This window comes from Quercus suber, unplaced genomic scaffold (genome assembly GCF_002906115.3).
Source record: "Quercus suber isolate HL8 unplaced genomic scaffold, Cork oak 2.0 scaffold_24, whole genome shotgun sequence".
NCBI lineage: Eukaryota > Viridiplantae > Streptophyta > Magnoliopsida > Fagales > Fagaceae > Quercus > Quercus suber.
The window spans coordinates 1,007,353-1,034,984 of NW_027069489.1; the positions used below are offsets into that span (position 1 = coordinate 1,007,353).

The 27,632-nt window shown below is 33.7% G+C and overlaps 2 protein-coding genes across 2 annotated transcripts; both read left to right on the top strand.

Annotated features, from left to right (window-relative positions):
* The first annotated feature begins 427 nt into the window (after positions 1-427).
* LOC111986847 (TMV resistance protein N-like) lies at positions 428-931 on the top strand. The gene has a single exon (XM_065766738.1). The coding sequence runs from the start codon at positions 428-430 to the stop codon at positions 929-931; it is 504 nt and encodes a 167-aa protein (XP_065622810.1).
* A 13,220-nt stretch (positions 932-14,151) lies between these two features.
* Positions 14,152-16,807, top strand: LOC111986846 (disease resistance protein RUN1-like). The gene is made up of 4 exons (XM_065766749.1): positions 14,152-15,240; positions 15,357-15,698; positions 15,784-16,723; positions 16,785-16,807. The coding sequence occupies exons 1-4, from the start codon at positions 14,152-14,154 to the stop codon at positions 16,805-16,807; spliced, it is 2,394 nt and encodes a 797-aa protein (XP_065622821.1).
* The last annotated feature ends 10,825 nt before the right edge of the window (positions 16,808-27,632 follow it).

Sequence of the window (27,632 nt, forward strand, 5' to 3'; positions counted from 1 at the left end):
GCCTTACCATATGTCCGCATGGCCCTACGGGCGTAAATAACAATTAATGGCCAACTTGATATTTGATAAACAAAAATAACCAGACTTTATGGTGTGAAAATGGCCAACTTGATAGACAAAACAAAAGCAAGTGGGAAACTTCGCAGCTGATCTTCAGCCATAAAAAAAGTTCATAGCTGATCACCTGGAAGTTCACTCAGCCTTGCTAAGGCCTGTTTGGTCTCTTAACTACTCACATTTTTATATTTTAAACAACATTACACACATTTCCACCTACATATATTTCAAAATACTACAAAAATCTCATCTCAAATTACTCTACCAAACACCCCTTAAAATCTCTTATATATTGTTGCTCCCATTCTCTAAGTCTGCAACACTCTCTGGTACATATCGCTTAACAAGCTATAAGTTACCAATTGCTTCCATGGCCACTCAAGCAACTTCCTCCTCTCCCTCTTCAACCTCTTCACCTTCTTCTTCTTCTTGCCCTCGATGGAAATACCATGTGTTCCTCAGTTTTTGCGGTGTTGATACCCGCAAGAATTTCACAGATCATCTTTATACTGCTTTGAAACAAAAGGGTATTATTACTTTCCGGGATGATGAGAAACTTGAACGAGGAAAGTATATTTCTTCAGAGCTCTTGAAAGCAATAGAAGAGTCCAAGTATGCTATTATCGTTCTCTCAACAAACTATGCTTCTTCAAGGTGGTGCTTAACTGAACTAGCAAAAATTTTTGAATGCATGAAAAAGACCAAATTGATAGTTTTGCCTATCTTTTATCATGTGGATCCTTCTGACGTAAGGAACCAGAAAGGCACTCTTGCTGAAGCCTTTGCTAAACATGAGGAAGATACCAGAGTTAACACAGAAGACGTGCAAGTGTGGAAAGCTGCTTTGAAAGACTTAGGTCATATATCTGGATGACATTTGCATGATAGGTAACATTTGTCTTGAGTAATATTGCTCATACTATTATCTTTTTGTTTTGTTGAATCATACTATTATCAACATTGTAATTTTCTACACTAAAATTTTGCTGACTTTCTCATGGACTAACAGGAAATTTACTATTATTATTATTATTATTATTATTATTATTATTATTATTTACTTTTTCTAGTCAATCAAACCAGAGTAGATTTCTGTTTATCTCCTGTATGTCTATTATGAACTTAGGACATTATAATATCAAATTGGACTCTGGTTGAAAGAACCTTTGGGTAGTTTGAAGCATGGTAGTATATGTATATTAGTGATTTACTCAATATATACAAGTTAAGACACAAACTTAGCAATTAATCCGCATTCTTTAAAGTGATTGGTTTGGTATTTATAGTTGACCCTTAATGCCTCAATTCAAATTCTTGCCTCCTTTTAGTTCAAAATGTCTAATACTTATTTATCTCAAAAGCGTAACAAGACTCGTTACTAGACAAATGTGTTTAGACATCTACTTAATTAGTAGTTATTTCCAAAGTCTATAATAAGTAGGTTCTAATCCCATATATACTTTTTTTTTTTTTTTTTTTTTTTTTTTTTTTTTTGTATTTTGTATTTTGGGTTATAATCCAATAAATAAACAATGAATGCCAAAACTGTGTTTGTTTACAATTGTTGGAGTACAAAAACTAGAAGTAATATATAAAAGGCTGGCTTTCAGAATTTGATCGAGCTATATAGCTTGCAAATCTAGCTATGGAGGAAATTAATAAGAGCCCCAAACCAACGAATCATGCTGATAAGTGCAAGGTCGATATTGTACTTTTGATATTATCATCATTTCAATGGCTAGCTTAGCTTTACAATTGTGCTGGCAACTTGTGGTGTCAGCCATTACATTATTGGGGTGGTGGTAAATACTATATAGTATTAGTGCATGACGCTTGGGTACGTCATAAATTAATAATTACATATTTAACTAAATAATCAGACAGCTATGAGCAATGCTCTCTCTCTCTCTCTCTCTNATCACTACAATTAATTTGTAAAGATAGGAACAGCAGACCAACACTTAGACTTCCTATCTAACAGGATGAATCAAAGAAAGGGTCCAAATGGAAAGAAGTAAAATTTAACAAGCAAAACAAGAGTAAAAAGGCATATTAATGTATCATCGGTTAGCCGAGGAAACTTGTTACACTTTAGAGGTTACAAGTTTTAGTTTTTCTTCTCTCTAATCTCTAGATCCCAATCCCTGTTCACTGGATCCCTCCTCCTTTTATATTGGTCTCCTTTTAATCCCACATGGAGGGTGGTTGATTTCCCCACCAGATACCTGTCACATCCTACTTTTGGAGGCAGCACTGAGTGAAATACAGGTTGTCTTGACACTGTTCAGGTGTCATTCAGCCATTAATGCAGCTAACATAGTGGTTGCAGGGTATTTAATGCGGAGGAGATGGATGCTTCCCTTGGAAGTTTCCCTCCTCCTTTTTTCAAATACCTGTTATTGTTGCTTACCTCGGTTCATGCTTCCCAGCTTAGGGTGGAATGCATCTTGTCTACCTCAAGAGGCCCATATCCAAGGGGTTTCTTCATACGCTATGGGTCTGGCCACCAAGTTCCTCTTCCCATCCCTCTCAAGTTACACAGCCTACGACCATTCAGTTAAGCTCGTATGTTCCTTGAGCATAGCCTAGCAGAAGTGCCATCCTTGGATTCCCCTCCCACAACTACATATTTTGAAAATCTAACTATTGAATTGTATGTTCTCTTAATACACATGTCAAATTTTGTGTCAATTAGATATTATTTACTATATGATCTAGCTTATATTTTATGCATAATTCTAAACTACAATAACTTGCAATTTAAACAATTTAACAATGACATAACTATTGATTTTTAACATTCTAAAAATTTTGCAAGCATGAAAGATATAAAAAGAAGATATAATTTAATTGTGGATTTGTCAAAATTCACCTTCAATAAAAAGATATTGAGGAAGGATGTAACCTAAGGCTACAACTAATTTTGTAGCTAAACTTTGTCCATAAACAGAATTGTCTCAGTTTCTTTAAAGTTCCCTCCTCCAAAGTGTTGTATGAGAGGGACAAACACACTAGTTAATTGTTTTACAAATTCAACTTTTGTCTCTAAGTTCGCATCTTGTCACGAAGTTCGTAGGAGTGAAATACCTTAGCAACTTACTTTCATTTTAACTCTTTGACAACTTTACCTCACCGACCCAATACAAATGAAAGCCCCACAAAATACATGAACATATTAAAATTAAGATCAACAAAATACAAAAATATTTGTCATAAAATTAGCCAGAAGAGACCTAACAGGTATAATACATGCATCTTTTTTTTTTTTTTTTCCTTCTTCTCATTGGGGTCTATCTACCTTATAAATTAATTATTGAATTATCATTAAAAATTGGGAAAAAAGTATTTTTCCCTATTTATGTTTGGGTAGTTTACAATTCCCCCTCTTATCTTTAAAACCAATGTATTCTTTCTTTAATGTTTGGAAAATAATCAAATATCCATAATCCGTTACTTTTAAATTTGATGGAGTCACAATGATTAAAAATACAATCCAAGAAAATAACACTACAATTCTTAACTTTTTCCTCAACTTTTTCTCTTCTTTGTGATGTACAACTAATAACTTCTTGAAAAAACTCCATTGAATTTAATTAAGAAAGTAATAGAGTGAAAGTATTTGTTCATTTCCCGAATCTAGAGATGAAAATTGATTGGTTTTAGAGATAAAATGGGAAAATTGTGAATAATCCAAACATAAGGGGGAATGCTTTTTCCCAAAAAAACTTAGATCTTGTAGGCAAAAAGGGGAATGCTTTTTCCAAAAAAAACTTAGATCTTGTAGACAAAAAATTACAAATAAACATGAAAATCTAAAATTTAAATAAAATAGGAGTTAGATCAATTGTCAAGATAGAAAATGAAAAACATATTGAGGTAATGTTAAAACGAAGAATTTAATAAGTAATTATAAAAGTCAAGAATCTTGTAAAATCTGAGCTATTGTCAAATTACGTTTTGGAATATAGAAATGAGAAACTTTTTGAAAATGTAAATTTTAAATGACTATTGATATGATTTGAAACCGTCCACAACCATGACTATGACTCTCATTGAGGAGTAGTTAATTTTTTTTTAATAATTTAATTGTAGGGGAGAGGCGACGTTTCCAATATTAAAGACATCAGGGGCTGCGAGTACATCAATTGGTCTATTTGTTATAACTTTTTTCTTACTGTGAAGACTTAAGAAAATTAAAAAAGGAGTATGACATAGAAATCCCAAAAATGTAAAAAAAAAAAAAAAAAAAATGATTTCATAAAATTAAGAACACTCAAAACTTATTAAATTGTGTTAGTCATAAAGAAACATTTGGTTCTCACTTAGATTAAATGATCTGCTAAACAAATTAAACCTCAATTACAGTGCTACATTATAAGGGCATGGTTGGTAACATTTTTTTTTCCCCTTATTTTCTGTTTCCAAAAATAGTTTTCTATTTTTTAGACTAGAAACTTGTTTGGCAACCCAAAATGAATAGAAAACAAAAATTGTTTGCAAAATTTAATTTGTGAAGAAAAGTGAAAACAAGAAAATGGTTGTTTTCAATTTCTATTTTTGAAAATCCAATGAAAACTAATTTAATGAATTCACTCCATTAAATGAGTTAGCACTAAAGTTCTAATCCTAGTAATAACAAATTTCAATATTTTTATCTCTCTCTTTCCTCGCGCAAGATTTTTTCATTTCAACTAACCAAACATATTTTTGATTTTGAAAATACAAGAAAATTGTTTTTTCTTTCTATTCCCAAAAACAAGTTTTCTTGAAAACAAAAAATAAAAATGATTACAAAACATATCCTAAGCTTTTTGAATTGCATTTTTTTTTTTTTTTTTATTGCATGAAGCTAAGATTGTATTTTGAATGTTTTGTCTCCTTTATTTATACTATACTAGCTTAAAACTCATGTATACAATTAAGAATATCCACAATTAGATACATATATTGTCACAACCCAAATCCAAACCATGTATTTAATCGTACTGGCATGCTAATACCAACCCTAATTCTGATATTAATACAAACCAACTAACTTGACTATGAATTTTTTCTTTTTCTTTTAATAGATTGCTTTAATTTTATTTGCTAATCTCACAACATGGACAGCGTAGTCCAACTATAGGAAGCGATAACATCACATACATACTGTTGCATCTCCGTAGTTTACATTAACACCAAAATGCATAACACTGAAAGACTAATACCATCATAAAGAGATTAAATTCTATAAGGATGGAGTGTAAAACCTATGTTTTACACCATTCAATAAATGATTGCCACATTAGCATTTTACTTAAAATTTATTAAAATTCAATACATCCTACCACACCTAATAACATCTCAATAGATTCTCAATTTGGTTGGATTTATATATGGGTATTAGAATTGATTGAGTGTGATTGTGTTTATTCTTAAATATGTCATAAGATGATGTGTTATGTTGGGATTGGAGGGGTAAAACATGGGTTTTACACCACGTCCTTATAGAATTTAATCTCCCATCATAAATATCATTACAACCCCAAATTTTTGGTACAACATCACAATAAACTGCCCAACAGAGTTACATTACAGAACTAAACTTGTTCTACCACATAGCTAACTGTAGTTATGTACCATCCCAAAACTAGCCTCTACTTTGAGCTGCAAAAGGGTATCTGCTAACTAAAAATGTTAGAGGGGTGAGTTTTCCACTTGCTTAGTAAGGGATGTACGTGTGGCACGAGCATTTAATAACATGCATGGAATGCATGATAAACAAAATAATTTTCACATGAATATGACTTGCTTACAAACTGAGTTCATGCTAAAATGGTTTCATGAATTTGCATAATACATGATATAAACTTTCTTGAATTATAACATGTGATCAAATTTATTATGGAAACACGAATCATAAGCTTCATAGCATGTTAAAAGTCTCCTTTGAGAAACATAACATGAAATCATAGGTTTTGGAAAGCATTATCTTTAAAGTGAAAATGCATTTTTAATCTCTACATTTTAGGCCTAATCTTAGTTTGGTTCCTAACTTGATTTTGTACCTACCTCAGTCCCTTTAAACAGAAAGTCACATTTATTTTTGTCATTCCCGTCAACCCACTAGCAAAAATTCCTACCTAGTAAACGGAGTGTACTGTTTGCACAATAAATGCTAATGTGACTAATAAATAATAATAATAAAATTTATTTGATTTTAAAAATTCCACGTTAGCATTTAAATTAATCACAAATTTTTTTTTTTTTTAAATTTCAATTTCTAATTTTTTAAAATTTAATTATTCTAATTTTTATATCTAATTAAAGTAACTTAAAAAAAAAAAAAAAAAAAATCTTTAAACAACTCTTCTGGGACATTGATGGAAACAAACAAGAAAAGAAAAAATTGAAGCAGCCTCTTTTTCTTTTGGTTTCATACTTTTGAAGCATATTAGATGAGAGTTTTGAAGACTTGATGAAATGATGGAGTGGTTGTGTTTAAAAGTAACGTCAGCATCAATGGAGTGGTTGTGTTTCGGGGAATTCTTTTTCTTTTGCTTTCAGTTTCATACTTTCATCCGCCCACATGCTTTCCCTCCCTCCCTCTTCCTCCCACCCTCCCTCCATAAACAACTCTTCAAGCTGTGTAAAACCACCACAAAGTCACAGTTTATCAAGGAGCACCTTCGTTAATGGGTTTTGGTTTTCAAAGTTTGATTTTTGGTGGGAGTTTTTGGGTTTCTAACTTTCTAGATCTGTTGAGTTCTCTTACTCTCTGTCTCTCTGATTTCTCTCATTCTTTGTCTCTTTGATCTCCCATGAACCCACCCATGGCCAAAGACCCCAAGCTCTGCCTCTCATGACCACAAGCTATTGTGACTGGATTGTTGAGGATGATAGGCCAAGAATGTATTGACCCCTTATAATAAATTAATTGATTAATTAGCCAAGTTTATTAATTAATCAAATTAACATGCAATATGTGTGGTAGCACAAACAAATCACCAATTAAACTAAGTATGCAGTGGAAATTAAATTGACAAGGTGATTTGTTTACGAATGGGGAAAACCTACATGTCAAAAGCCCTCACCGGGTGATTTTAAAGTCACCACTCCTGAAAATCCACTATTATCAAAACAAGTAGTTACAAGTAAAGGAATTCCAGTACCTTATACCAATCTACAGTTGAACACTTACCCCAATACCTAATTGGACTTGTTCTGTAGTGACAATCTCTGCTTTTCAATGCACGGCTCCCAATACGTGACTAACCAATTGCGAGAATCCCAGTACGCGACTTGATCGCCAACTTGAGAAGGATGTTGGCTACAAAGTTCTTCTGTTTATCACATGATGAAGATCATAAAGTTGCTTGGTCACAAAACCCTGTGGTGCACAAATATAGTAGCTTCTTCAAGAACTAGGGCAAACAAGGTTTCCGGTCACACTCTTCTTCACACTAGTGGAATTTGCTCTTGTGCAACTTGTGTCACTTTTTACAGCCCTTAAAATAATCCTTATATATGTCTAGGGTTGTGAGAAAAGATAGCTCAAACATACATTCACAGATTGGATGAAAATCAGCTTGAAAAGCTGAATTTCATAAACCTTGATAGATAGCCATTTATCGAGCTAACTGTCGAGCCTCGAGCTTCAGTAGCTTTTAAATCTCAATAGATGCTAGCTGTCGAGCTTTAAAAAATCCTACACTTTCTCACTTGATTCTTGGATAGACTTACATGGCTTTAACACTTAAACTTGAAAACTTGTTTCTTGAAGCATTAAACACATCCTAGATCTACCCAATTACAAATAAAGTGTATTTTGTCAGAGGATTAGCCAATTACATAAAATGTTGACATATGTTCCTAACATTGAATCACATATGTCCTAACAATCTTCCCCTTTGGCAATCTGTGACAAAACAACAACAAACAAATGAGATATGAGAGAAGTCATAAATCACTTAACTCATATTCACTTGTTGAAAACAATAAAATCTATCTTAACACAAACTTTTGAAAATTTTTGCAAGAAGAGAGTTTATGACAAGTAGACTTTGACAACCTGTATTTTTGAAACACTTTAAAACAAAACTCATCAAGGCATCTTAGTGTGAAACAGAAATATAAGATTGCATACAAGAAATAAGAAACATGTGTATAAAGAAAGAAAAGAAGCAACACATGTAAAGATAGGTGAAAGAACTGTAATAACAACCTCAAATGTATATATATCAACAAGTACAAGGTTTGCTATCACAATATGATCACAAGATCTAAGGTACATGAACAATGTATCTAAAAATAGAAAAAAAAAATTAGAAAAATATACATAAAGTCTTCACTACATCCCTCAATATACATTCCCGAACAAAAATCTCCTATACTAACCCTCCCCCTATGAGTATGACTACTCTTATAACCAAAAATACTCCCACTTTTTGTCATGAGTGACAAAGGGTAAGAGTATTAAGTAGACATCTCGTCAGCACTGGAAGAGCTAGCATCTCTTTCCTTATTATCGTCATCATCGTCGGAGTCATCATCGTCCTCGGATGCCTCGAGAGGAGGAGAGGGAGACTCCACAAAGCCACCAAGGTGAGCTTGCCGTTTGGCAATACGGCCAACACAGGTGTTCACCTGACACAACTCATCACTAAGAGTGTCAAGGTGAGCATCCATGCACTGAAACTGCACCATGATCGTATCAAGAGTCACACCTTCTGCAGAAGAAAAGGGAGTGGAGGTGGATGGAGTTGAAGGAGTGGGAGGAGCTGCTGACCCGGACCGCCTCAAACGTAGCTGTGCCTTGCTCCGTTTAATGATAGCAGCGTCTATGGCATACATAACATGGAAGTGGTCGGAAAAATCCCCTTGATAGCCGAAGGGAAGATGAGCTTATCATGGGTTGCCGTATCCCTATATACATCTATGATGGAAAGAATAAAATGAGAGGAAAAATCTATAGTAAGATGCTCTAAAAGAGAAAGCAAAAATTGAGCACGGGGCTCTATAATGGAGTTATAATGAGATAAGGGATTTAAAATAGAAGTCATAACCATGTTAAGAAATCGAGGACCTTTAACAAAGGCCGTACAAGAAGTAAACTAACGATCACCCCAATCAGAGGGACGCTCACAAAAAGAAGATATGAGCTCGTCTTTGGACATAGTTCTCAGACGATCATAACTGGGGTAGTCAGGATGCTCTACCCTCGGGACATGGAGCACCTCGGATACAATATCCGGAGTGACCATGATGTGCGTACCTCAAACGCGAGTAACAAAAGAGGTATTGAATAATTAAATCCATGCATGTTGGAGTAGAACTCCTGTATTAGCATATATGGACAAGTGACCAGGACGTTACACAGTGCTCCCAACCTCGACTGTGAATGACAGTGGGTAGGTTAGTGTCGGAGAAGTCCGAAAAAATGACTTGGCGTTCCGAATGAACGCCTTGTCTAGAAAAGTTCTCAAAGAAGTCCAATTTGGCCTTCTCATCATGGAACTGGACAGATAAGGGAGTAGGGTCAGAAGAAGTGGATGCCCCGGATGAAAAGGGTTCCGGGACGGAGTAGATTTATGTTTAGGTGCCATGACGCAACTAACATAAACAAGAGAGAGAGAGAGAGAGAGAGAGAGAGAGAGAGAGAGAGGGAGAGAGAAACATGCAGAAAAGCACCAAATACAATCAATATAAAAGAATATAGAGAATGTAAGGTACGTATGCATGAAAATGCATGAGCATGTGATATGCAATAGTAAAGACATCATGGGCTCAACCCAATCCAATCCTAGCAGCACACAAGGAGACACCATATAGAGCACACATCTAAAATGAATGACAATATAGTTAAAATGCTCATGAAATGCAATGGATGATGATTTAGAACCATTTAAACACAAACCCATCCTAAAAATTTTACAAAAACCTCAAAAATTTTGAAAATTCCCAAAATTTTCAAAACAACCCCAAATTCTAGGTCAAAAGATGTGAAATGCATGATAAAGGGATGAAAAAGAATCATACCAGAGAGAGAAGTAGATCTTGAGACCAAAAAATGAGTGGGAAAGAAAATTTGAGTGAGGGAGAGAGGTTTGGGAAGGTGAGAGGTCAAAAACTGTCGAAAGAGATCAAGAGAAATGAGATCTAAATTGCGAGGAAGGCTTATATAGCAGCTTCATAAATCTCAACAGATCGAGAGCTATTGAGGTTTAAAATATGATAGATGCAGCTATTGAGCAGGTGTCTAGAGGTGTCCATAGCAAAAAGAAGCTTGATGGATCGAGGAGCTATCGAGCATCTATCGAGGAGACAGAAACTTTCTCGATGGATCGAGGTGCTATCAAGATCGCAATTAGAAGAAGCTAAAGAGCTCGATAGATAAGCCAGGTGTCGTGAGGTGTCAAGAAGCTGTCGAGATTGCTTAAAAACAATTTTTCAAAGAAGAGAGAAACATAGACATGAATGCAATCAAAAATGCAACTCAACCAAGAATCCAAACAACAATTTAATCTCTCAAAAACATCTCTCAACATGAAAAATGTTAAACACATAGATTTCAAAACACACACACACACACACACACACTAAACAAGTCTAACTAATTTTATATTTCAAAAATAAGTTAAGACAGTTTAGTGAGCATACAATAACACATGTATTCATTGTGATAGCCAAATCACATTGTACCTACACATGTATTAAGAGTAGCAAAGAATATTGCGTGTTGTGTTGTGAAAAACATTGCAAGATTGCAGAAGTGTCTACATGTTATGATGATTTGAGATATGAGAAAATTACTTTAACTCACACACAATCATAGCTGTTTGATGGAGACTATCACTTTTGAGGTACATCCTATAACTCCCACATTTCCTAGAATAGTCACTTACAATCATACATAAAGCATTTTGATCTTTTTACTTTTATTTGTCTTTGCATATTTTTCTTTTAATAAGCATATCATACACAGACATATAGGAGAGAGAAAAGAAATACCCAATGATGTTAAGATTTTGACATTGCACTTTTGCTATGTCGAAGCATACAGATGTCATTTCATGATTGGCGGGCAACAGTGGTGAGATGGTTATTTATGCCTTTCTCTTAAAATTTTCTAGTCATTCCCGTAAAAAAGAGTGATATGAGTGTTAAGTACAAGATATCATTTAATCTTACTCATCACAAACTCGAGTCACACAGCTCACTTGCTTAGTTGTGCATAAAGATGCTAATCTAAGCTACAAAAGATACAAAGTTTAGAAAACTTTGTTTCAATGGCCATCAAAAGTACACAAGTACCAATGTACACAAACACACACTGTTTTTGTATTTTTCTGATTTTTCAATTTTTTATTTTTATTTTTATGAAAAACAAAGTAAAACAAAACTGAAAAATAAACAAACAAAAACATGTTAAACAAAACGAAGTAATGCATAAAACTAGACTGACTCAAAACTAAAAAGCAAAACACACAAGTAATGCAAAACCAAAACACAAAGTGGAGAGAGAGAAAAAGTGACAAAATCACTTGGAGCCCTTTTCCTTCCATACCATGGAAGAACCTTTCCGTCTAGCAAACCCTTGATTCGGCTATGAGGGGGAAGAGTTAAAACCATTCAAGTTCGAAAGGAATATGAGGGCTTTGAGAAAATCTCCAAGAGGAGCAAAAGAGGATGGAAACTGATTTTGATCTCCCGACGCGATCATGCTATTGCTCTTTTGAGTGGCTAGCCACTTGTAGCAATTTGGTTAAGTATGTCCAGCTGCTCTACAGTAATGACAAAAATGTTGCTTTTTTTGCTTAGGCTTTTGAGAGTTTCCCTTCTTAGCCCTAGGGTGTTTAATCTCTTTTTTTTATCAAGCTTAAGGGGTGCTCATAAGATAGATTTACCCTTGCCTATGTTCTCACTAGCTAATTTTTTTTTAACATCATTGTTTTCAGCTTCAATATTATTAGCAGAAGGAAAAAAAATAGTAGCACTAGTAGAAGCAATACTAGGAGAAGAGAAATCATACCCTAAACCAGTTTGATTGGAAGTAGATTTCTGAAGATTGAGCATCTCATTGAGCTTAGCGCTTGAAGTCCTTTCCAGCTGGGCTCTGACTTGGAACAGTTCTACCTCAAGCTTCTTGGTCTTCTCAGCTAAGAAATTATTCTCAAATCTCAATGCTCCAATAGTCTGATTGGCTTCATCAAACTTTGTAGAGATTTCTTCTCGCTCAAGCTCCACATCACTAAGCTTCTCGGTGGCCAACCTATACAACTTCTCATACTTTTCTGATACCTTGTATAACTTTGCATAGGCTGTATGGATGTCATCTTGTTCATCCATCTTCTCAAACTTAGACTTCACCAATTCTTCCATTTCATCCACATCTTCAACAATCCCTTTAGTAGGATTTACGGTGGCAATAAAGGCATTTAGGATTCCATCATCCTCATTATCGGAGTCATTCTTAGGCTCAATGTCGCTTAAGGTAGTAGCAAGTGCCTTGCTTTTTCCAATGTTCTTGAGATAAGTAGGGCACTCTTATTTCATGTGATCGAAGCCTTGACAACTAAAGCACTTTGGTCATAAGGGAATAGTGTACTGACTGCCATTCCTAGCATCCTTCTTCCCTTTGTCTTGGCTCTTAGACATGCAAAGCCCGTGGTAGCACAAACAAATCACTAATTAAATTAAGTGTAGTGGAAATTAAATTGACACGGTAATTTGTTTACGAATGGGAAAAACCAACACAGCAAAAACCCCATCGAGTGATTTTAAGGTCACCACTCGCGAGAATCCATTATTATCATAACAAGCGGTTACAAGTAAAGGAATCCTAGTACCTTATACCAACCTACAGTTGAACCCTTACCCCAATACCCAATTGGACTTGTTCTGTAGTGACAATCTCTCCTTGTAATGCACGGCTCCCAGTACGTAACTAACCAATTGCGCGGATCCTAGTACGCAACTTCAATCACCAACTAGAGAAGGTTGTTAGCTGCAAAGTTCTTCAGTTCATCCAGACGATGAAGATCAAGAAGATGCTTGGTCACAAAACCCTACGGTGTACAAACACATCAACTTCTTCACAATAATGATGAACTAGGGAAAAACTTTATCTCTGGTCACAATTTGCTTAAACAAACTTTGCTCAACACTTGTGCAACTTGTGTCCTCTTTGACGGCCCTTAAAATAATCTTTTTATATGTCTAGGGTTGTGAGAAAAGAAAGCCCAAACACATAATCATGGATTAGAGTCAAAACAGAACTGAAATTCTATTTTTCATAAACCTCGACAGATAGCCATCTGTTGAGCAGCTGTCGAGCCACGGGGCTGGAACAGCTCTTCAAGCTTGATAGATACTAACTGTCAAGCTAGCTATTGAGCTTTAATGAACTTGCACTTTTCAGCTTGAATATTGGACAGGCTTGCGTGACTTTAACACTTGATCTTGAAACAAGATTTCTTGAAGTATTAAACATATCCTAGATCTATCCAAATACAAGTAAAGTGCGTTTTGTCAAAAGATTAGCCAATTACATAAAATAGTAACATATGTTCCTAACAAGTGAATCACATATGTCCTAACAGCTTTGCTAAACATGAAGAGAGTTTCAAGGATAACACAGAAAATGTACAAACATGGAAAGCTACTTTGATAAAAGTTGCTAATCTTGTTGGATGGGATTTAAAGGATAGATATGAATTTCTTTAAAATAATGCTAGTTATGGTAAACTCTTTTTTTTCTTTTTCAAAGTTTATTTATTATCACTTAAACTTTTTTACTAGGCTACCTGATAAGAGAATATATAAGTATTTGTAGTATAACCTTGACTAACCCTATTCTAAACCTAGTAGGACTAGATTCTAGTCATGCAAAGTATATACTTTACAACTTTGCAACAAATTTGGCCCTTAATAGCTCTAAAATTGCCCCCATAATACATAGAAATGAATTTCTAAATATAATTAGGCATTTAGGCACTATTTATGTGGTCAATCAAAGCTAAGATTATGTTTATGATGAATGTTTTGTCTCTACATGTGGCTAGCTCTGTGTCATCAAAATTATTGTTTTGCTATTTTCTCTGCAGTCATGAATCAATGGTTATCCAAAAAATCATTACAAGGATATTTAATGAGTTGTGTCACAAACTCTCAAATGCTTCTGAGGACCTTGTTGGAATGGACTCCTGTGTGGAGGAAATATTAGATTCATACTTGAGTGAAGAATTGGGTGATGTTTGTCTTGTTGGGATATGTGGGATGGGGGGAATGGGCAAAACAACTCTTGCACAAGAAATTTATCGAAGAATTTCTAGTAACTTTGAAGCTAGTTGCTTTATTGCCAATGTTAGAGATGAAACTAAAAATCAAGGTCTAGTTTCTTTACAAAAACAACTTCTGTCTAAGATCCTTATGGAAAGTGAAATAAACATATGGAATGTTTGTGAGGGAATCAATATTATAAGGAATACACTATGTAATAAAAATGTTTTTATTGTTCTTGATGATGTGGATGGAGATGAACAACTAAAAGCATTAGCAGGGAGACATGATTGGTTTGGTCCAGGGAGTAGAATTATTCTAACAAGTAGAGATAGTCAACTCTTGAAAAGAAATGGAGTGGATGATGTATATAACATTACAGGGTTGAATGATGATGAATCTTTGGAGCTGTTTAGTTGGAGCGCTTTTAAGAAACCCTATCCTGAAGAAAATTATGTGGATTTGTCTAAGGACTTTGTGAACTATGCTAAAGGCCTTCCTTTAGCTCTTAAAGTTTTAGGTTCTTCGTTGTTTGCTAAAAGAATGAATGAATGGAAAAGTGCCCTAGATAAACTAAAAGATGAACCTAATAGAGACATCTTGGATATACTTCAAATAAGTTTTAATGGGCTTACAAATTCGCAAAAAGGATTGTTTCTAGATATTGCATGTTTTTTCAAAGGTGAGAACAAAGATTGTATAAGAGATATACTAGAAAGTTTTTGTTATTATCTAGACTACAATATTGGTGTTCTTATGGACAAATCTCTCATAACCATTGATGACCACGGAATTTTGTGGATGCATGATTTGCTGCAAGATATGGGTCAAGATATTGTTCGTCGTGAATCCCCTAAAGAGCCTGGTAGACGTAGTAGATTGTGGATTTATAAGGATGTCCTTCATGTATTGAAGAATAATACTGTAAGTTGACTAGTATAAACTTGAATTTAAATAAATATATATATATATATATATTACTATAAAATTTTCTAAGATTTTTTACCAATTATTCCAAATTCATTGTTTTTGTTTATTAGGGAGCAGAGGTAGTTGAAGGCATAATGCTAAATCTACCTATTCAAAAAGTGGAACACTTGAGTGCTGAAACCTTCTCAAAGATGAAAAATTTGAGATTGCTTAAAATTGGTAATGAGAAACTTCCAGAAGACTTCATAAATGGTACTGTGAAACATCCAAAAGACCTCAATAGGGGTAAAATGCAATTTCCAAAAGGCCTCAGCTATCTTTCTAATGAGTTACGTGTTATTGAATGGCATGGATATCATTTAAAATGCCTACCAACCAATTTCCAACCAAACAAACTTGTTGAATTAAGAATGCATTGTAGCAGCATCAAACAACTATGGAAAGGAAATTTGGTAAGATTATTACTTATGCAAATGTGTATTATATTCCTTTTCATTAAGGCTTGACTTTATCTAATTATTTATTGGTTTATAACAGATTTTAGATGAGTTAAAGCTTATAGACCTCAGTGACTCTCAAAACTTGATCAAGACCTTGAATTTTAGTGGAGTCCCAAATTTGAAGCAGTTGATTCTTCAACGTTGTATAAGACTATCTAAGATTCATGCATCTCTTGGAAATCTCAAATGGCTTATTCGATTAGATCTAACTGGTTGCAAGTGCCTTGAGAGCCTTCCACCCAAGATCAACTTGGAATCTCTTGAAATTTTTATTCTTTCTGGTTGTTCAAGACTAAAGAAGTTTCCAGAAGTTGAGGGAAATATGTCAAGTTTGTTGGAACTTTATTTGAACGAGACTGCCATAAAAGAACTACCGTTGTCAATGGAGCATTTAACTAGCCTTACTAAATTAGATCTAAGAGACTGCAAAAACCTTTCAAGTCTTCCAAATGTTTGTTGTTATTTGATGTCTCTAAAAATTCTCACTTTGTCCGGCTGCTCAAAAATTAACGAGCTGCCAGAGAATTTACGGAATATCAAAGGTCTTGAAGAGCTAGATGTGAGTGAAACTGCTATAATAGAATTACCTTCTTCGTTTGTTCTCTTAAAAAATCTCAAAGTACTATCTCTTCGTGGATGTGAAGGCTTATCATCTATATCATCAAAAAAACTCATCAGTTTTTCTTTGATGCGAAAAAGAAGAGTAGAAGATCCCATGGGCATGTTAGTGCGTTCTCTTTCTGATTTATGGTCTTTGACCGAATTGGATCTAAGTTATTGCAATCTTCAGGAAATCCCTAATGATCTTGGTTGTTTGTCCTCTATAAAATATTTAGTTCTTAAGGGAAATGATTTTGTTTGTCTTCCTGAGAGTACCACTCAACTATCTAATATGAAGATTCTTTTTCTAAGTGGTTGCACACATCTTCGATCTTTGCCAGAGCTTCCATTAAATATTGGGCGTATTGATGCAGAAGGTTGTACATCACTGGAAATATTACCGTATGGTCCTTATCAATTGTGTTTTTGGAACCTCAGCCTTCTTAATTGTGTTAAATTGATTTACAATGAAGACTACAATGACATATTTTTAACAACACTAAAACATCACATTCAATTTAAGGTCTCTCTCTCTCTCTCTCTCTCTCTCTCTCTCTCTCTTTCTTTCTCTCTCTCTCTCTCTCTTTCTCTCTCTCTCTCTCTCTCTCTCTCTCTCTCTCTTACCTGTGAGGTTCTAAATATAATGATTTTGTAATTTTGTATGTTTCAGGGAGATATAGCTTATAGAATTGTAATTCCTGGAGGAGAAATTCCAAAATGGTTTAGCCATCAAAGTGTGGGAACTTCAGTGAATTTGCAAGTGCCTTCAAATTTATTATGTAATAAATTGAAGGGAGTTGCTGTGTGTGCACTTTTTGTACTCCACCCACATCATCAACTTCCTTTAGCATCTAATCTGGGTGGAGGTTCTAGGTATACGCATTATATTTTGTGTTACTTGAAAGCCAATGGATATGAAAGCCAAATGATATCTAACTTTCATTTTACGGAAGAATTTGGTAAGATTGAATCGTATCATCTTAAACTGCATTACCATCCCCATAAATTATTCAATCAGGAATTGAAAGAATATTGGAGTCAAATAGATGCTAATGGATTCGGTCAAATTGAGATTAGATTTGAAATCTACGGTCCAAGATTAGAGGTCACAAAATGCGGGGGTCGTTTGATATTCCAGCAAGACATTAAAGATCTGAACCAAACCATGAGTGGGTGTAGCAGCGGCAATAGCTGTGCTATCACTCCTTATGAGGATGATTTGGAAGATTTAACAAAAGATACCAAAACTGAGTGAAAGCCATGATGAGTATGATAGGGATGAGAATGGAACAAGTGGAGAAGGTACCTCTAATCTAATTGAAAGACTCATTCCACGTTTGTGAATGTAACTCTAATTGCAAGGGAGAGCAATCCCAGTGAAAGTGGTGGCTTTGATGAATCTGTACAGCTAAATTTTTTGTAAGTCACCGATATCTTTCTCCCTTGTTCAGATTTTTTTTGTAGCTTTATATTTCGTTTTTCGTTTTTTAAATTCATTGGCATATATGCTTTCATTTAAGTTCAGCAATTTGTGATTCTTATTTCTCCTAGTTGCCCCATACTGGATACGATGAAGTTGTTGGACTTTGTAGTTTATTGGTGAGGAGAAACTGTGGCATTGTCTAGATCAAAGAAGATACATGCAACATATAGCACACTCACGATTATTTTGTGGGGTAAAGACAGATAGCACACTCTTGTTGCTCTCTTGGTATTCACCACAATTTTCCAACTCCAGTGTTATTGTAAAATCTAAAGGAAAGAAGAAAATTAGGGCTGTTTTTCACCAAAGACGTTACCTTCTCTCAGGCCAGCCATGTGTTTGTGTTATTTTTTTCCTCACTTCATTAATTATTTCAAAGGCAGATTCAAGATATTTTTCCTTTTGATTCTTCTAATTAGTTTTTATAGAAATAGGTAGATTCAGGCAATGAAATTATTTGCAAAGTTTTCTTGTTGAATACAATATACCTTGATTTATTATGCTATTATATTGAATACATATGAGAAGTAAAGACGCAAGTAAATCAATAGTTAAACTAATGCAACTTCTTGGTTTGATGAATAAGAATAATGTATTAAGAAACAGAGGGAAGGGAAAGGGACCCAACTTTTTTGTTTGATTTATTTTTATGTTTGTTGTATTAAGAAAGATAGAGCCTAAGGTATTTCTTAATGACTGTTTGGAATTAGAAACTTTTCATTGTCTTATTTGTCTGTCACTTGGAAATCAGTATCATGTTGTTCCATCTAGGTGAATGGATGTGGTAGTTACATTGAAGCTAAAAGTTGCAAGCTATTGCCTGAGCTTGGCAATGCAGAAGTGTGGGCTTCGTCTCATAACAACATGATAATACATAGAGTTCAAGCAAACAGTAAGGCATGACATGGCTTCTTTATTAATTTATGATTGATAGTATTGGGGAAAGAAATAAGCAAAGTTGTGATTGAAAAGATTACATGTGTAAATACAACATTAGGCTACTAATTGTTGAACTAATATATAATGTTCCACACCATAGTGTTGCAGCCCTTCTTTGTGACATGCTACAAACTAAAACTGCCTATATTCTTAGTTCATTAGCCCCATCATATCAGGATAACTAGTTGGGTTTATCACAATTGGCCTCACATTTGGCTTGCTAGTAGTCTTTCGGTAAACTCAGTTCCTCTTCTAGAATTTGGTACAATGGTGTCTACATTGGCAAATCTTTGTTACGGCTAGGGAGCAAAATTTTAATAAAATATTTTTTATAAATTAAGTATGTAGATTTTTTTTTTTTTTTAAATTTTTCGAAACTTTGATGGACGAATACTTTTAATAGTTACCAAAAATTTATCATACCCAAATTGATGCATTTGCTCTGTTTAGCTTTCTTTTTGATCAAATTTTCCAAAGTCTGCATGCTATCCTTAGTATCCCATATTATCTTGGATTAATTATTGGTTGATTTCATATGTATGCCACTTTAATTATGAAGTGGTTCTGGCTGAGGGAATATGAATTTGAGTTTTAATTCAATCTAAACTTGATGTTTGTAATTAGATGTAAGTCCATTTCTTTCTACTGGTTTGCAATAGGGAGGACTGAAGTTGGAGCAGTTATTGGTGTTGTTGGAAAGGACTATCATTGGATTGATAGGACCCACAGAAAGCATTGTCATTGAATATGAACAATATACTTCTTCCCCTACAATCAAATTTGTTGGGATGAACCATGATAAATTTAGTGTGATGTAGCTTGTATTTTTCTTCTGTTTGTTGTCAAATGCATGCTAATTATGTAATCACTTGAAAGAGTTGTATAATACTATAATCTATCATGGGACAGATATTTCCTACCCTTTACCGCATTAAAGTTATCCATGGTTGTAATTAGAAGAATAGAGAGTATTTTAATGTAAATTAAATTGAATTTTTCAAAATCTCACTTGATCAAGATTTAAATTTTCTCTAGCAAAATTTAGCTTTGCTCAAGTGATTTAAGTTCCGCTCCAATAAAGGACAAGCAAACTTTCTGTAAAGACCTTGCTTGAGTGAGAGATAAGTGAGACTTCTAGTCTAATTTTTTTTTTTCTATTATTGAAAAATTTACTCAACTAAGAAGGGTCGTTCACTCAAGGAAAAAAAAAAACGGAGTTTACTAGAAAATTTTGTAGAAAAACAAGAGAGCCTTGGCAACATTTTAGAGTGTTTGTTTCAACATAAGTGACCTTTCAAATATGTATTTTATTTGGCAATGAAGGTATAGGTTATTGGAAAAACTGGCTTTGCACCTCATACAAAACCCATAGCGGAAGCAAAAGAAGGATCTACTTCATTCATGAGAGATAACATGTAACCTTGAATTCTAGAACAAAGAAAAGAAAGCGTACCTTGCTGCAATGAGATTCAAAAACAAAACTTGAGAATACCTTCAATATTCATCCCAATTCCACATGGACTAATAAGGCTTTAGCTCCAATGGACTTCATACTTATCTGTCAACTCTTGACAAGCCCAAAGTTACCATTAATTATATAACAAGTACCACCATGGAAATATAATTGCACTCTAGGCCTTATCTATGTCTATATATTACCAAAAGTTGAAGCGTAGCATTTAATGTTGCTACGCTCACATTGAGCCACGTCATTCCCATCCTCTTTTCTAAATTTTTAATTTAATTTTAAAATAGATTTTACCAATTTTAAAATACTAATAAAAATAAAATTATTTCTAGCCCTATTTCTACTTTAAAGTCCACTTCTTATACATTTAATTCCACTATAAAACCCAAGCCCACACCCAAAGCCTTTTCAAATAAACCCTTGATGTTTTTTCACGGTTACAACTTCCTATCTCCCAGTCCCACATTTTGTTTCATTGTTTCAAGTTTAGTCCCTTCCCCTTCCCCACATTTTGATTATCATGGTTTCAGCTTCTGTTCTACTGTTTCACTCATGGTTTCATCTTCCTAATCTACGGTTTTAGCTTCTGTTTTTGCTTCTAACGGCAGCCTCTCTGTCTTCCTTCCTCTCTTTACATCTATATAAATATTGATGTAAGTGGGGTGGTTCAGTTGAGGTATCCCTCCATTCCAATTTCTTTTGTGCTCTATTCTTTTGCTTGATGGTTTTTTTTTTTTTCCTTTTCGACGTTTGTTTCTGCCTAGGGTGTTGAATTTGTTACTGCTGGGTTATTTAATTGAAGCATTGCTTCTTTTGGGTATGTTCATTATGATTTTACTAGCTATATTGAATCTATATATTAAATCTGTCACCTTTTACTATTTCGTGCTATGCTCTATTCTTTTGTTTGATGGTTGTTTTTTTTTTTTTTTTCTTCCTTTCTACATTTTTTTTTTCTGCTGAGGGTGTTGAATTTGTTATGTTATCTGTCACCTTTTACTATTTCGTGCTATGCTCTATTCTTTTGTTTGATGGTTGTTTTTTTTTTTTTTTTCTTCCTTTCTACATTTTTTTTTTCTGCTGAGGGTGTTGAATTTGTTATGTTGGGTTACTTAATTGGAGCACTGCTTCTTTTGGGTATGTTCATTCTGATTTTCTAGCTTTATTGAATCTATATATTAAATCTGTCATCTTTCTTATTAATCTTATTTTTCCACTTGTTGGTTGGTTTCTCACTGTCCCAAAAAACTGATAATGAACAATCTCACACTTAGGATTGTTCATTATCGGTTTTTTGGTACATTCTAATGTTGAAATTTTGTACACACCATGTGTTTGACAAAATGTCTTACTTACTCTTGCATTAGTTTATATCCACTTCATGGTTTATGCCTGTTAGTTTTAGTTGCCATTGGAGCACTGCTTCTTTTGGGTATATTTATTCTAATTTTCTAGCTATATTGAATCTATATATTAAATCTGTCATCTTTCTTATTAATCTTATTTTTCCACTTGCTGGTTGGTTTCTCACTGTCCCAAAAAACCAACAGTATTATTTTGAATTCTAGGTTTTATATTTTATTTTGCAAATTGGAAGGTTTAACATCAATTAAGACAGATATCATGTGCTTTCTTATGATATAAAAGCTATGGAAGAGTTGGGTTTTGGCTTTACAATATTCATGGAATAATTTAATTAGTTTTGTAGTTTCGTATATTTGATAGTCTTCAATTTGTTTGTTCTGTCTATTTGTTATGTTATTGTTGTTGTTTGTTGTGTTATAGGAACTGTTCAATGTGTAAATAAGTTGTATATTTATGTTTTAAACTATTAATTTCTTTTATTTATAATAAAAATTGATAATATCTTAGACATTATTCAGAAGAAAAAAATCCTATATCTTAGACATTGATACATGAGGTGTGGATTTCTGACTTGACTTTGATTGTTTGACTATTTGATGTGCTCATCCCACACTTAGGATTGTTCATTATCGGTTTTATGAAACATTCCAATGTTGAAATTTTGTGCACACCCTGTGTTTGACAAAATGTCTTACTTACTCTTGCATTAGTTTATATCCACTTCATGGTTTGTGCTTGTTTGTTTTAGTTGCCATTGGAGCATTGCTTCTTTTGGGTATGTTCATTCTAATTTTCTAGCTATATTGAATCTATATATTAAATATGTCATCTTTCTTATTAATCTTATTTTTCCACTTGCTGGTTGGTTTCTCACTGTCCCAAAAAGCCAACAGTATTATTTTGAATTCTAGGTTTTATATTTTATGTTGCAAATTGGAAGGTTTAACATCAATTAAGACAGATATCATGTGCTTTCTTATGATATAAAAGCTATGGAAGAGTTGGGTTTTGGCTTTACAATGTTCATGGAATAATTTAATTAGTTTTGTAGTTTCGTATATTTGATAATCTTCAATTTGTTTGTTCTGTCTATTTGTTATGTTATTGTTGTTGTTTGTTGTGTTATAGGAACTGTTCAATGTGTAAATAAGTTGTATATTTTTGTTTTAAACTATTAATTTCTTTTATTTATAATAAAAATTGTTAATATCTTAGACATTATTCAGAAGAAAAAAAATCCTATATCTTAGACATTGATACATGAGGTGTGGATTTCTGACTTGACTTTGATTGTTTGAACTATTTGATGTGCTCATCCCACAATTAGGATTGTTCATTATCGGTTTTATGATACATTCTAATGTTGAAATTTTGTGCACACCATGTGTTTGAAAAAATGTCTTACTTACTCTTGCATTAGTTTATATCCACTTCATGGTTTGTGCCTGTTAGTTTTAGTTGCCATTAGAGCACTGCTTCTTTTGGGTATGTTCATTCTGATTTTCTAGCTATATTGAATCTATATATTAAATCTGTCATCTTTCTTATTAATCTTATTTTTCCACTTGCCGGTTGGTTTCTCATTGTCCCAAAAAACCAACAGTATTATTTTGAATTCTAGGTTTTACATTTTATTTTGCGAATTGGAAAGTTTAACATCTGTGAGAGTGCCTTTTCTTTTAGCACTATGGCCCAAGGATCCTGGGCCGTGTGAGAGGTTCTTGGTGGACTGGGATCAATTCTCCGTAGCTAACGGGCTGATTTAAGAATAGATTTGTGCACAGAACAAGCTTCCTACAATTACAAACAACTAAAAAAAAAGTATTTGTATTGAATAACGTTTAACAGTAAAGGAAATGTATAATAAATGAAATATAATGCAAAGAACATGTTAGGGATCCTCTAATTGGTGAGGTATGTTTCATTAGTTTCTTTTAACTGTGATTACAAAGCTCACTAAGACATGATGCAAGGTTCAAATGAGTTCAAAAATTACAGACTTTGATAGCCATTCAAGCTTCAAAGACTTGCAAAGTTTGAATTCGTTGAATCCGAGCGTGTACTGTAATGGCTGCCTCTGGGATACCGGGAACAGATTCCTCTGTTTTCCCTTTAGTTTAACAGAGTCTCTTCTATATCTTTTTTGAGACTTTTAGAGAAATAACTTTAAGTGTCCTAACGAATGATCTAAGCATCCAGAATTGAATGTCCTATGCTTTTCCTTTCCCCCCTTTTTATAGCACAGCTTCGGGCTCCTAGGGGTACTACCGATTTTTCCTTTTTGCCCTTTGAAGTCGGTTCAGTGCCTGGTTGTTCCAGGATCATGTCGTTTCCTTTTTTTTTCATAGTTCCTCTCTTTTTGCTGCGACCGGATGAAAGTCTCCCAGCTAGTTTCCCATTTCCAGATTTTCCTGTTGGTTGACCTGAGGCGCTTTGGCTTTTTTGCTCTAGCTTTCCCAGCTTTCCCAGTTGTACTTTCCTTGTCTTTTTCTTCAAATGGTTGGAACCAAATCTCCTGCATCTTTGTCTTTTGTCTTTCTTCAAATGAAAGTCTCCCAGCGTGCCTTTTTGTCCTTTTTTTTTCTCATCAAATCTGCTTTAATTTCACCTCACGCGTCCGGGGATCCTCTGGCTCTGGTATTGCTTCTGGGCGTCCCGACCCAAGTCTTCCTTCTGGGCTTGCTTTGGCTTGCTGTTTCCTTTATCTGTTTTCTTGGGCCCTTTTCTTCGTGGACCTCTGGATTAGGTCCTCTGGGCTCCTTTCTTTTTCTTTCTTTTCTCCTTCCTTTCCTTTATTGTGAGAGCTCACCCTTTATTTTCTCTCTCTTTTTTTTTTTTTTTTTGTGTGAAATGGGCCCAAAGTCTTTTTCCATCTCTCTTTTCTTTTTTGGGCCTATTTGTGGCTATTTAATTATTTTGAACCTCAACAACATCAATTAAGACAAATATCATGTGCTTTCTTATGATATAAAAGCTATGGAAGAGTTAGGTTTTTGGCTTTACACTGTTCATGGAATAATTTAATTAGTTTTGTAGTTTCGTATATTTGATAGTCTTCAATTTGTTTGTTCTGTCTATTTGTTATGTTATTGTTGTTGTTTGTTGTGTTATAGGAATTGTTCAATGTGTAAATAAGTTGTATATTTATGTTTTAAACTATTAATTTCTTTTATTTATAATAAAAATTGTTAATATCTTAGACATTATTCAGAAGAAAAAAAAAATCCTATATCTTAGACATTGATACATGAGGTGTGGATTTCTGACTTGGCTTTGATTGTTTGAACTATTTGATGTGCTCATCCCACACTTAGGATTGTTCATTATCAGTTTTATGGTACATTCTAATGTTGAAATTTTGTGCACACCATGTGTTTGACAAAATGTCTTACTTACTCTTGCATTAGTTTATATCCACTTCATGGTTTGTGCCTGTTGGTTTTAGTTGCCATTGGTCATTGCATTTTTTCTAATGTGCATTTAGGCATACTATGTCATCAACATAAGTGGCAATTTAGTACTATGTACACTAGAACTTTCCATCATCAAAACCCAAGTTGCAACATTAGAAAATTTAATAATCTTCTTAAATAGGAATGAATTCTGGACTATACTTGCTTTATTAATATATGTATATATATAACTAAACAGCTACAACTTTAAATTTGATTGAAATCATCTAGATAGGCATGTTTTAAAAATTAATTGCGGTAAAGTGAAACAAAAAAATTACATCTAATTATATGTATCCATTCTTAGACCTCATACTCTTATTAATGGCCCGCATCTTTCCTAAATATCTAGGTCAAGTTAATTACATTTCAAATGTATGCAATTCATATCACTTCCTGGTGGTAGTTTCTTATTTGATGTGTTGTTTAAGAAAATAGGGCAATGACTAGTGAAGGAAAAGACAATTCAATTTTGGTTAGTGGAGATAGAGGTGTTGGTAAAATTGAGACAACAAATATGCTCATGAGATATCTTGCACACTTAAGCAGGCAATCTGGAGTAGGACGCACAGTTGGATTTCAAATTTTCCTAAATGAGTACATGCTTGGCATATTATCAAAAGAATTAAGTAAGAATCAAGGTTTATGTCCACATTGACCTTTAATATCACAGTCCAACCTAGTTCTTGACGCCTTTGGCAATGCCAAAACAATTCGAAACAACAACTCAAGGTTTTTATTAGTTTTCCATGGTTTGCTTTTCAATGAAGACTATCTTTACACTTTTATTTCTTTCATTTCAATTATACATACTACATATATATTTCTTAATTATGCATATGTTTTAGGTATATCTGTTTGAACTTCTCATTATAATGTCTCTTTTATGTCATAGTGACTTTTTTTTTTTTTTGAAAAGGTCATAGTGACATTATTATGTAGATATAATTGGGTAGAAATTAGAACGAATTTGCTAGAAAGTTTGCCTGTTTGCTAGATTACCAATTCTGAAAGAAAATACCATTGCTTTTACCTCATATGTGCCACACCACCTTAGGTATTTTACAATATTCTACTCATTAATTTGTCTCTTTATATATGTTATTTTAAATATAAGTTCTATTTCAAGTTTTTTATTTTATTTTTATTTTTATTTTTATTTTTTAAATTTGCTCGCATTTTCTTTTTATTAGGGAGGATTTGATATGATATGCGGTGGGAGAGATAAGATTGAAACTCCAGAGCAATTAAGATTATTTTATTATTATTTTGTTTGGCTTATTTATTGACTTTCTACCAAGTTTTTATGCACTAAGACTAATTGATTGCAAATGGATATGATTTTCAGTTTAAGCAAGCAAAAGAAACAACATTGAAGCTTGAATTGGACAGGCGTTAATATGTTGTTACTTATGCAGTGAGCCACATCAAGTGCAGTTTCTACTCATTATAATGTCTATCAATATTGTATGCTTTGTTTGAGGACTCAGGCTGTGTTGTAAAGCTATTTGTACCATAAAATTGTTCATTTCCCTGCCATTGTATTGATTAATAATAGCAGCTAGATAAATGTGTGGCCTAGCAAAATGCCACATGTTGAAGTTATAATGTCTTTAAACTTTAAAGTTCATCTGTTAAGGCAACATGGAGCAGTTGTAAGTTATTAATGAAAAGAGAATATGGACGTACTAATATAGGTGAGTGAGTAATGGGGATACTTTGTCATGGACAATGGGAATTAAATTGCGAGAACCATGATTGGGGCTAGGGGGTTTGGTGTCATGGTGAAGAATAAGTTTTTATTTAATTTTTTGGTTATCTTATATTCATTATCAAGGAATAGGATATTTTCATGATAGTTGAATGAGCACCCTTTTCAATATTAATTGTTTAGTAACCAATACCAATCAAGCTTTATACTCAATAACAAAAATTCAATTCCTTAATTAAATGATTAGTGTTATTCTATAAAAATTCAATTCATAATACATTTGAATTGTCATTGTAAATATGAGACTTCTTTTTTGTTCGTTTGTTTGTGTTTGGATTTAATTTAAGTTTATGGATTGTGTTTTTGTTAATTGTAATTTAAGTTTCATTGATATTTTTGATTTAGTAAATTAATGTTTCATATCAAAAGTAGGAATTTTTGAGACTAGAATTCAATGTACAATCATAGAGGAAGAAACAAAGAATTGTTTAAATTTTCATACACAATAACTTTCCTGTGCATTGCACGGATTAGGGACTAGTTAATAAATTATATTCTAAGACACTAATATGATATTGTAGGGACTCATTTTGTAAAGGTTCCCCAACAATAAATTTTTAGAGAGTGGGCTGAAGGTTTAGGCCCTAACAGACTAGCAACAGGATACAAATCACTTCTTCTTCATTGAAGGGGAGTGAGCCCAGTTTACAACTGAAGATAGCTCCTCGGCAATCGTCCGAGGAGACCCCTCTCCCTCTAGCGCACGCCCCCTCTCAATCCTCCCAAGTTCAAAAAAAAAATCCTCACCCAACTTCTCTTGCTCTACTTTCTTATATCCTTCTCCCCTTTCCTCTGTTGATCATCCATT